Source organism: Prionailurus viverrinus, chromosome E2 (genome assembly GCF_022837055.1).
Source record: "Prionailurus viverrinus isolate Anna chromosome E2, UM_Priviv_1.0, whole genome shotgun sequence".
NCBI lineage: Eukaryota > Metazoa > Chordata > Mammalia > Carnivora > Felidae > Prionailurus > Prionailurus viverrinus.
The window spans coordinates 52,161,294-52,173,112 of record NC_062575.1 but is presented as its reverse complement, the minus strand read 5'-3'; the positions used below and the strand labels follow the sequence as shown (position 1 = coordinate 52,173,112).

The window sequence follows — 11,819 nt, the reverse complement described above, 5'->3', positions numbered from 1 at the left end:
CAAATAAGCCAGGACGTAGCCTACAAGAGAGCCAACAGCTACTTAATTTGCTAAACTTTATTTTGTACCATACATGTTTACATTTACCCATCATGGTGTCGATCTGTTAACACAATGGAGCCCTTAATGGACCTGCCCTTGAAACTGGGTGCTGGAGAGTCACAGGCTTTCCCACCTCGAGAGCAAGTGCACTCCTGTGTTCGGTTCTGCACAAACCCAAGGAAAGCCTCGAGGCACACGGCGGGAGGGCCGCGGATGGAAGCCGGGTTCTTTTTTTTCTTTTTTTCCCCCTGCACCTTCAGTTAGACTCCTCCAGGATTTTGAAATTAACTGTTATGAAGAAATTTATTTTCAAAGCGGAATTACTAACAACGTCTAACGAGTGCTCACGTTCTCCATCACAAAAACAGAAGGGAGGCCCCTGAACACAGAAAGGGCTAAAACCGCGTGACAACATTAGGCGAATACATGGTTGTGCTATCACACAACTAAAGTTAACAGGAGCGTGTGAATTACAAAGGGAAACTTCTTCCGGAGGGTTACGTCGTCGTCACAGGGCATGCGCGTGACTGAATCTCTCCCACCTCCGACCTTTCTCGTCCGCCACGTTTACAAGTTCAATTATACGCAAACGGATGGGAGAAACAACTCATGGGAGATCCTGTACAAAGTCAAGTTCACTTATGAACACAAGGTAATATTCTGATAGTCTCCTATGTGACTGGTAAGTTCCAGCTTTTTTTTTTTTTTTTTAAGTATATGTGCTGCCGAAGCAAGAACCTTTTTTTTTTTTTCTTTCTCTTCCCAACACATGGGGGAGCCTGGATGGCTCAGTTGGTTGGGCATCTGATGACTTGATTTCAGCTCAGGTCATGATCTCACGGTTGTGAGATAGGGCTCTGCGCCGGGCGTGGAGCCTGCTTAAGAATCTCTCTGCCTCTGTCCCTCCCCCTCCCCCGCATGGGCGCACACTCTTTCAAAAAAAAATAATAAATTAAATTAATTAATTAAATACATGAAAAAAAAAAAAGGTTTGGATTACATCTTCGAGCATGCTTTGGGCCTCCCAGGACACTATTGGAAAACCAATGGTGTCAGGTACCCCACCCCCTCCCCCTACACACACACACACACACACGGGAGACAAGGAATGTTGGTCTATTCGGATGACAGAAATTAACAGCCAAGTTTTTAAGAATCTTTTCCCTCTCTGATTACAACGTGAGAAGGGTCTGTAGCCCCAAAGACACAGAGTTTGGTGGCGCTGGATGGAATTAGGGGCTGGGAAGCCAGAAGCGCCTGAGTCCTTCCCTACCGATCACCCCCTCTCCCCATGGGCGTCCTGAGACGGCCAGACGCTAAACGGGAATCCAAATACCACTTTCATTAACAGAATCTAAAGCTCAAGTACGTCAAGGCCTAAGTCCCCTAAAACTAACTCTTGGGACCTTCTCACCCTCTGGCCAGTTAACTGGAGGATGGAAGCTGAAAACCAGCAGGAGCAAGGCAGGCAGGTCCGCTTGGACGATCTCAGCTTAACTTACCCATGATGGAAACACAGAGAAGGTGGGAGAATATGCCAGACCCTGCATGCAGAGGTTGGCTGGCCATCCAGAAAGCAGGGAATGAGGAAGAAAGGCAGAACACGGGTGGACGTTAACAGGAATCCCGCCTGTGTATGTAAAGGTAAATGTTCTAGAATTTTCCCAATCTGCTTAGTGACCCTCTAACCTCTGAAGGCGAGTCAAGGGGAGGTGCAAAAGCAGGCGTGGCAGAGAAAAGAGCAGACCGATGTACCTCCCTCCCTTAATCTCTCTCACCTAAGAGCTCACGGATACTTCCCCTCTGAGAGGCACATCTTTACAAACGGGGTCCTTTAAGAGTCAAAAGTTCACTCAGTAAGAAAAAACTTTTGCTCCCAATGTGACACTTCTTCCTTGGACGTCTTTCAACTAACCAGCTATGGGTGGTCCTCCAAATCAAAGCTTTCTGGGTTCTGTGGATTAGAAGAGCTCAAAAGGGGAAGTGGGTGTCCTGTGGAATTTTTTTTTTCTTCTCACTTCCTTGGTCCGTTTCGGTGCTTGAACATTCCTATCCCCCAACCAGGCCTCCAGAAAGCTCCACCTTCAAAGCCATCTACCTTGACGACCCATTGATCATTATCACTCCAAACCACTGGGTTTTTATTAAGGGAGCTGGGTCAGATGGAGTGGCAGAATGGAGACTACCACAGCGACAGTCACCGACAAAGGACAGATGGCGGATCTGCGTGGCCACCTCCTGCCCACCGGTGTCCCCCATGTTGGCCTTCAGGGGCTCCTAGGAGGGAGGTCAGGGCTCTCGCCCTCTAAAACCTCATCTGCCTCTTCCACTGCACTGGGGTCCTCCTCATGCACCCCCTGACCTGCCCCCACCCGGCGCTCCGGCTCTTCCCCACTCATCCGCTTGTCGGCGCACCCCAAATGGCTTCTGTGGTCGTTCTCACCACTGGAGGCACGCGGGGAGCCTTCTGGGTTGGCCTCTGGGCCCTGTGAGGTCGAGGCTGGCAACTCCGCGGGCCGTGGGCCTCGGAGGGCCTTCTGAACTGATGCCTCTCTTGCGGCTGGCCCTTTCTTTGCCATCATCGGTTTTTTCTTGGCATCTTCTGAATCGACAAGGACGTAAGAGACAGGGCCCAAGCTTACCTTCTTTTTCTTTCTCATGGGGGCAGGGCTCTTTGCCAAGGCCCAGCCCACGGCCTTCTTCTTTGGTGGGCCTTCCTGACCGCCATCTTGGTCTGACTCCGAAGCAACCCCAGGACTCACAGCTTCCAACTGGGCATCACGGGATGGCTTGCTGGGAGCCTTCCAGGCACATTTGCCCGCAGGCTTCTTCAAAGCCGACTCCTCCTGCTTCACACAGGGCTTTCTGTTGCTCCTGATAGCTTCTGAGACCTCCATATTTTCCGCGCCATTGGCCTCAGGATCCTCCAAGGCGGCTGAGCTCTTGGAATGGTGGCCTTTGGGTTTCTTCCAGGCCACTGACTCTTGCTTGGGGTTTTTTTTCTGCTTCTTTCTCCTGGAGCGACTTTTAGCTCCAGCTCTGCGAACCAGAGGTTTGGGGGGGTCACCTTCGTCTTCCATGTCATGCCAGCTGTCGGGATTCTCCGTCTTCAAAGCAGACCCTACTTCTGCAGACCATCCTGGCTCCTTCTTGACCTTCCTCCGTGATGCTGAAGCTGAAGCTGCTACGGCCTGGGCATCAGTCACCTCTTGCGCCCTCACTTCCTCGCGGCTGCGGACCTCGGCATCCATGTAGAAGACGATTTGCACCACTGCCCCCAGGAGCACCCCCAAAGCTTCTGCCCAGTTCTCCGGGCGCTGATTCTGGGGCCGTGGGGGGTGACTGAGCTGGAGCAGGCGGACCACATCCTCCCACGTGCGCCCCTCAGCATCTAAGAACTCATTCAGATTTTTTAAAAACTCAGCATCCTGGGTGGGGTCTCTACAAACCACTCTCCAGACGCCCCCCCTTGCTGGGAACTCCCGGGGGACGGCCCTGAGACTCACACCCTCTCCCACCTCAATTAGGGCAGCTTTGGCGTTCTCTTCCCTCAGAAAAATCTTATTGAGCACGAAGTACGGGCCCAGCGGGGAGAGGACCCCATGCAAGGTCTCCTCAATTTCTGCTTGACCACAGTCCTCTGGGATGCCCGTGACCAACAGGGACCTGTGGATGTCCACTTCCATACCCCGGCACCAGTCCTCCAGAAGGTTCATGGCCATGGTGGCGGGCACCTGGCGGCTCTACTCCCACGTGCACCGAACCGTCTATAAGGTGGACGAGGGCTGCAGCGGGCCCCAAATACTGATCCTGTGAAGTGACAGGAGAGGGAGGTCAGATTCCCCGGAAGACGGCCGGGCTCAGGGATCTCTGCTGCCCCCAGCGCGGCGGGCCTCCCGGCGGGCCTCGCGCCTTCCCAGGTCCCTCCTCCCCAAACCGGGCCCCGGGTGCTCACACGTGTTCCGCGACCGGCCGAAAACCGCGCCCCGCCCCGCTGGTGGCGGCCGCCCGGCAGGGATCCTTGCAGCCTCGCGACCGGCCTCCCGGGTCGGGTCGGGCTGAGGACAGGCCGCCGGGGAGGCAGCCTCTCGCCAGGCGCCAGCTCGGGCCACTCAGGCCGGCTGTTCCCGGCGAAAGGGGCCGAGGAGCCGGCGTCCGCTCCGGCCCCGGACGGGTCACGCGGCGCCTCGAGCCCTGCAGCTGCGCGGAGCCCAGGCCGGCGTCGCAGCGCGCGCTTGCGCACTTGCGCCCGCGCCGCCCGGCCCGCGCGGCTCCCGCGGTCGCCATGGCAACCGGCCGCCGCTGGCGGGGGCGCTGGGGACGGGAGCCCGGCTGGAGAGCGGATGGTCGGCTCGCCGACCCCGGGGTCTGCGCATTCTCCGATTTTTCCCTCCAGACGCACTCTTTCCATCCTTTTCGATTCAACGGGGGCCTCGGGGATGGAGGTGGAATGCCCTGACTTTAGCATGGCAACGAACTAGCCGTCCTGTCTTCTGCCTTCCTGTTGGGTTCACACCCCCCCCCCCCCCCTCCGGGAGCCTCCAGAAATCAGAGGGCGAGCTTCTCATCGAGATCTGTGCTGACAGCCCAGAGCCTGGAGCCTGCTTCGGATTCTGTCTTCCTTTCCCTTTGCCCCTCTCCCACTCTTGCTCTCTCTCTCTCCCCCTCTCTCTCAAAAATAAATAAACATTAAAAAAGAAAAGAAAAGAAAACAGAGCAACAATCTTAAAATAGGGGCGCCTGGGTGGCTCAGCTGGTTAAGCATCTGACTTTGGCTCAGGTCATGACCTCACTGCTCTTGAGTTCGAGCCCCGCGTTGGGCTCTGTGCTGACAGCTCGGAGCCTGGAGCCTGCTTCGGATTCTGTGTCTCCCTCGCTCTCTGCCCCTCCCCTGCTCACCCTCTGTCTCTCTCTCTCCTTCAAAAATAAATAAACATTTAAAAATTTTTAATTAAAAAAATAAAATTGTGATTCAAATTTAAAAGCTTTGATACAATTTCAGATTTATTCCTATATTCCCTAAAGTTTATTCTATAATGGCGATCTTTGCCTGTGACCAAATACTCAGCCATTCGGCATTTTGTTAAAATGTGTATTTGGTCCTAACACAGAGCGAGCTGTTATTATTATTGTAACGGCAAGAGTTTCCAGGGGCCTCCCCAGTGTTGAGCAAACTTCTTTTAGGCTCTTTCCAGCGACCCGGAGTTTGTTCTGGGATGGTTGAACCAGTGGGTGCAACACTCTTCCTAATAGGTAGAATCTAGAAGCTACCCAAATGCCCACAACAGAGGAATAGATAATTGTGACGTGGTCACACCATAGAATACTACGTGATTAGAAAACTGATCTACAACTACGCACAACATTATAGACGAATCTCGCAACTATGATTTGTTTTTAGTTTATTTATTTATTTTGGTGGGTGGAGGGGCAGAGAGAGAGAGGGGGAGAGAGAGAGAATCCCGAGCAGGCTCCGCTCTGTCAGTGCAGAGTCCGATGCGGGGCTCGACCCCACGAACCTGTGAGATCAAGACCTGAGCTGAAATCAAGAACTGGACAACAGGTGACCGACTGAGCCACCCAGGCGCCCCAAGAGCCAGTCAGTTCTTTGGGATGTGCAGGTTTGCACAACCCAGGCCTGCCGAGTTAATCCTTTACTGCACAGATGCCTAGGCGGCATCCATCAGGAATCAATCAGAGAAGCGGATTGCTATGGGTTAATCAGGCATTCCAAAAGAGTAAAAGATAAATATTGAAGAGATAAGAATTTTAAGTTTGTTTATACATATCAAAAGGGAAATATAAATATATATTTGTAAATGTACAATGATGTGTATTATACATGTGCGTGTATATATGTATGTGTGTGTGTGTGTGTGTGCGTGTGTGTACGTGGGTGGGTGAGCGTGTGTGTCTGTGTGCGTGTGTATTAAGTGGAGTCAGCCACCTGATTTCTCTCCAAGCAAGGAGCCGCCCTGATTACCAGCAGATCTAAAAATAGTTTTGAAGCGCTCTTGACGGAAGCCGGTGCTGTGGTTTCCATGACAACACATCCCCGCAGCCCAAATCCTTCGACCCATCTCTGCACTTCCGGTCTGGGGTCACCTTTCCATCGTCTTCCTCTCTGTTTCACCTTTGGGTGTTTATCTGGTGTCCGGGCCCTTGGTTTTATTTATTCACTTATTTATTTTTGAAGTTTATTTATTTATCTTGAGGGAGACAGAGACAGCATGAGTGGGGGCGGGGCCGAGAGAGCGAGGGAGAGAGAGAGAGAGAAAGAGAGACCGTGCTGTCAGCGCAGAGCCCAATGTGGGGCTCGAACCCGTGAACCAGGAGATTATAACCTGAGTGGCAGGCAGTCAGACGCTCAACCGACTGAGCCGCCCAGATGCCCGATGGTTCTAGGTTTAAAAATAAATAGATTTAGGGGCGCCTGGGTGGCGCAGTCGGTTAAGCGTCCGACTTCAGCTAGGTCACGATCTCGCGGTCCGTGAGTTCGAGCCCCACGTCGGGCTCTGGGCTGATGGCTCAGAGCCTGGAGCCTGTTTCCGATTCTGTGTCTCCCTCTCTCTGCCCCTCCCCCGTTCATGCTCTGTGTCTCTCTGTCCCAAAAATAAATAAACGTTGAAAAAAAAAATTTTAAAAATAAATAGATTTAGGGGCGCCTGGGTGGCGCAGTCGGTTAAGCGCCCGACTTCAGCCAGGTCACGATCTCGCGGTCCGTGAGTTCGAGCCCCGCGTCGGGCTCTGGGCTGATGGCTCAGAGCCTGGAGCCTGTTTCCGATTCTGTGTCTCCCTCTCTCTCTGCCCCTCCCCCGTTCATGCTCTGTCTCTCTGTCCCAAAAATAAATAAACATTGAAAAAAAAATTAAAAAAAAATAAATAAATAGATTTAAAGATAAATAGCCATAATCTCTCTCTTAAAAAATTATTGTCAAAATACTCCAGAAAAAAAAAAGAGAGGGTAAGAGGTAGAGATGAAATGAGATTGGCCCTGAGTTGATCATTGTTACAGCTGGAGGCTACTATACTGTTCTCTCTGCTGATGTATATATTTTAAATTTTCCATAATGAAATTTAAAAAAAAAAAGAAGGGAAGAGGTGCCTCTGTCTTTGGGATTCTCTTTTTCTTTTTGCTAACATGGTTTACAGAGTGACATACACCCCCCCCCATGATTTTATTGTTTTAATCCTAAATCTTATAAAATGTATTCCATCCCGTAACTTTTTAAGAGGTAAAATGTTAAGGGGCACCTGCGTGGCTCAATTGGTCAAGCGGCCGGCTCTTGATTTCTGCTCAGGCCATGATCTCACGGTTCATGGGCTGGAGCCCCGAGTCGGGCTCCTCGCTGAGAGCCTGGAGCCTGCTTGGGATTCTCTCTCTCTCCCTCTCTCTGCCCCTCCCTCGCTTGCACTCTCTCCCTCTCAAAATAAATACATAGACTTTTTTAAAAAGTAAAATTTATATTGTTAAACTGACAAGAAAGAGGCACCCCCATCCCTCCTTATCTTATTCAAATAGTTAACCAAATGAATATGTACTGGGTTCTCTATTCGAATAATTATTCTGAATCATTTTAGAACACTGCCATTATCAAATATTTAATTCAATGAAGAAAGGTATGAATAATAACAGCATGAGCACCCTGGTGCACGCTTCCCCACCCACCTGCCTCCCCTGCCTAAGAGTGGAAGCATTTCCTGGTCACTTAGGTCTTTCTCAGCCATGATCTTCTGTGCTTCTTACCTTAGGATGTTTGCGCTTGCTGTTTCCTGTGCCTTTCGTGTGGTTCCTTTCTTGTCATTTCAAACTGGTCCAAATGTCACTGCCTCCGAGAAGTCTTACCAGACCCCACCTACCAACCACAAAAGTAGTTTTCCCCTCATGCACACTCACAAAAATCATTATCACAGTACATTGGCTTATGTATCAGTATCAGTTAGCATTCGCTGCCTAACAAACAGCCCCCAACCAAAGTGGTTTAAAGATGGGGCTTACACTACCTAAAATTGTAGTCCTCGTGGCGATGGAAGCCACCCAAGGGTAGACACCTTCTCTCTCTTGTTCGTTGTTACATTCCCAGTACAAAAGACAGTGTTTGCCACAGAGAGACGTTTAATCACTATTTGTTAAGTGAATAAATGAATGTGTCCACTGAGTTGGAAATGGAGCAGGCCACTTGGACAATCACTGTAATTCTAACTAAAGCCAGAGAGTGAGGTGCTCTTTTTTAAAAAAAGAAGAGAGGTGTCTGGGTGGCTCAGTCGGTTAAGCGTCTGAGTCTTGGTTTCAGCTCAGGTCATGATCTCACTATTGTGGGATTGAGCCCTGCATCGGGCTCTGTGCTGAGTATGGAGCCAGCTTAAGATTCTCTCTCTCTCGTTAGAGTGCGAGAGAGCCAAAGCATAAGAGACTGTTAAAAACTGAGAACAAACTGAGGGTTGATGGGGGGTGGGAGGGAGGAGAGGGTGGGTGATGGGTATTGAGGAGGGCACCTTTTGGGATGAGCACTGGGGGTGGTATGGAAACCAATTTGTCAATAAATTTCATTAAAAAAAAAAAAAAGATTCTCTCTCTCTCTCTGCTCCTCTCCCCTGATCATGCATGTTCTCTCTCTCTAAAATAAAAATTAAAAACTAAAAATAAAAAATAAAAAAAGAAGAAGAGGAAAAAGAAAGAGAGAAGGTTGCCTGTGTCTGCAGCACTGGGAAAAAAGCGAGAACAAAGGGGAGCTTATTCATCAGTGTAGACGGGTAAATAGTAAACTCCACGGGAGAAACTCCTGCCCTCCCTCTGCCTTGGGAGGGTTTTTTTTTTCCCAGTGCCAGTCAACGAGGCCAGTCACTCCAGAGGGTCACGAGTCGTGTGGGTGGCCATTCTCGGGAAGACGTCCAATCTGATCTCTCTCTACTGCCTCTCCCTACACTTAGGTCCCCTAGGCACACGGAGTGTGCCATTGATGGCTACCAGCTCCCACCCAAGACACGCACATTTTCACAAAACTCCATCGCTTGTATCTGGCCTTACCACAAACATTTATTTTTTTAGCCTGGTGATCTGGTGAGAGGGATTTCTTCAATTCCCTCTCCCTAATAGTCCAGATGGAAAAAAAAATCGCTAGATGCTAAGAGCCAAGGAGAGCCATCTTCTAGGAAAATGTTGGCCTGGCTACAGGGTGGGCTAGGATGCAGAGAAAGGGAGGACTTGAGTTAGGAGGGTAAATCTTGGATGGGGCTGAGATCTTGAATGCCCCTAGGGGCTCTTGAAATATTTATCACCATCATCATCATCACCATCATCACCATCATCACCACCATCACCATCACCATCATCGTCACCATCATCATCGTCACCATCATCATCATCACCATCATCATCACCATCATCACCATCATCACCACCATCATCACCATCACCATCATCGTCACCATCATCATCACCACCATCATCATCATCACCATCATCATCATCATCACCAGCATCACCATCATCGTCATCATCATCATCATCACCAGCATCACCATCATCGTCATCATCACCATCATCATCACCATCACCATCACCATCACCTTCATCATCACCATCATCATCATCACCAGCATCACCATCATCGTCATCATCACCATCATCATCATCACCATCATCGTCATCATCGTCACCATCATCATCATCACCACCATCATCACCATCATCATCATCATCACCACCATCATCACCATCATAATCACCATCACCATCATCGTCACCATCATCATCACCATCATCATCACCATCACCATCATCGTCACCATCATCATCACCATCACCATCATCATCACCACCATCATCACCTTCATCATCACCATCATCACCATCACCATCACCTTCATCATCACCATCATCATCATCACCATCATCAGTATATTCATATATTCAGATAGTGTAATATAACATGACTGCTATTCTTTTTTAAACATGGTTCTAGCACTGAGGATTCAGCCGTGAGCCTTTAGTGGAGGAGACAAACGATAAACAAATAAATGGAACGTCATGCCGGGGATGAGAGGCGCCATGAAGAAGTATGAGGCAGTGGAGAGTGACAAGAAAGTCTATTTTCAACAGAGTAGTCAGAGAAGGCTTTTCTAAGGAGCTGACTTATTTTTTTAATTAAAAAAATTTTTATGTTTATTTTTTGAGAGCGAGAGAGACAGAGCATGAGTGGGAGAGGGGTAGAGGGACAGGAAGACACAGAATCCGAAGCAGGCTCCCGGCTCCGAGCTGTCAGCACAGAGCCCCATGCGGGGCTCGAACCCACGGACCACGAGATCATGACCTGAGCCAAAGTTGGACGCTGAACCGACTGAGCCACCCGGGTGCCCTGAGGAGGTGACTTTTAAATGGACACCCGAATGAAGCGAGAGAATGAGCTTTAGAGATGCGTGCAGGAAAGGCTTTCAGGTGGGGGAAACTGCCCGTGCAAAGGCCCTGAGGCTGGAGCTTGTGAGACGCTTAAGAAGCAGCGAGGAGACCCGTCTGGCTGGTGCAGAGCGAGGGAGGGGCGAGGGTGGGAGAGGTAGTCAGAGAGGGAACAAAGCAGGGTTTTGTAGGGCTTTGGGAGGACTTGGCTTTTTCTCAGAGGAACAGGGGAGCCACTGGCCACCTGAGCAGAGGTGTAACCTGGTCTGCAGAGACTGAATAGAGATTATGAACCCATTCTATAGATGAGGATACTGAGGCTCAGAGACTACACATCCACTTTGTACAGTTTGTATATAGTTTGTATAGATGCAGGATTCGAACCTGCATCTTTCCGGCTTCCTGTGCCCCTAACTGGGGACTTGGGCCCCAAACAAAGGGAATAAAGTCAGCCTGGTGACACTGGCTCTGGAACTGAGCAGAGAAGACAGGAGGAGCGGCCCAAGCAGGGCTGGGCCTGGTACAGACAGACAGCTGCTGTCATCGAGATGCTCCTCTGTTCCACCACCCGCCAGTCTGAGACCAAGCCTCAAAGCCCAGGCCTCAAATATGTGATTACTTAGCGTAGTTCTGGAGAGGCTCTGGAATGTTCTTCTACTGTTTGACTTGGACGTTTACATTTACTGTAACTTTTTGAAGCCCCTTGGGCCTTCTCTCTGTAAAGCATTGGTCACTCTTGGCCCGGGTCACATCTCCTCGCCCTTCAGACCTCAGCTTATGTACCTCCTCCTCCAGGAAGCCCTCCCTGACCACCCCCAAGCTGGGTCCGGCATCCCCTGTAGGCTCCTTTGTCTTATCTCTACCCGCTCTGGGCCATCACTGTCGGAGGATGGGTCTGTCTCCCCCACTGGACTGTGAGCCCACGGAGGGCAGGGCCAGGACGGTCACTGGTTGCCTCTGTGTCCCCAGCACAGGCTGGCCACAGAGAAAGGGCTCAGGGATTCTTTTCATTGGATAGATTTGCCATAAATTCTCCAAAGACACAAATGCGAGCAGGGAGGAGGTTTAAGGTGACGGCCAAGACAACCGGCTCAAGGCTCAGATTTGCCTCTGGGCTCCGGGACGTCAGAGGTTGTGAAACTTTGAGCACACCGCCCCATCTCTCCGAGCCTCAGTCCCTCTGTCTGTCGAACGGGGCGTTGGGGGATTCTGGAGACAACGCGTATGAATCGTGGGGCCTGGCATGTGCCAGAACGGGGCAGTTTTCACCGGTATTTATTATCCAAGATGGGGAGAGAAACGATACGAATGCTCTTCGCGACAAGCATCCGGTTTTTTGTCTTTTCCTGATTTGAGGGGGGCGGAGGGAAGCAGATATGAA

General features: G+C 50.5%; 1 protein-coding gene across 1 annotated transcript; it reads right to left on the bottom strand.

Moving 5' to 3' along the window:
* Window positions 1-921: 921 nt before the first annotated feature.
* Window positions 922-4,243, bottom strand: PNMA8A (PNMA family member 8A). The gene is made up of 2 exons (XM_047837218.1): window positions 3,998-4,243; window positions 922-3,852 (listed from the first exon to the last, which is right to left on the bottom strand). The coding sequence occupies exon 2, from the start codon at window positions 3,762-3,764 to the stop codon at window positions 2,310-2,312; it is 1,455 nt and encodes a 484-aa protein (XP_047693174.1). The 5' UTR covers window positions 3,765-3,852; window positions 3,998-4,243; the 3' UTR covers window positions 922-2,309.
* Between the last annotated feature and the right edge of the window lie 7,576 nt (window positions 4,244-11,819).

Excerpts from the sequence above, each read along its gene's own strand:
- PNMA8A (XM_047837218.1), bottom strand. The coding sequence starts at position 3,764 with ATGGCCATGAACCTTCTGGAGGACTGGTGCCGGGGTATGGAAGTGGAC.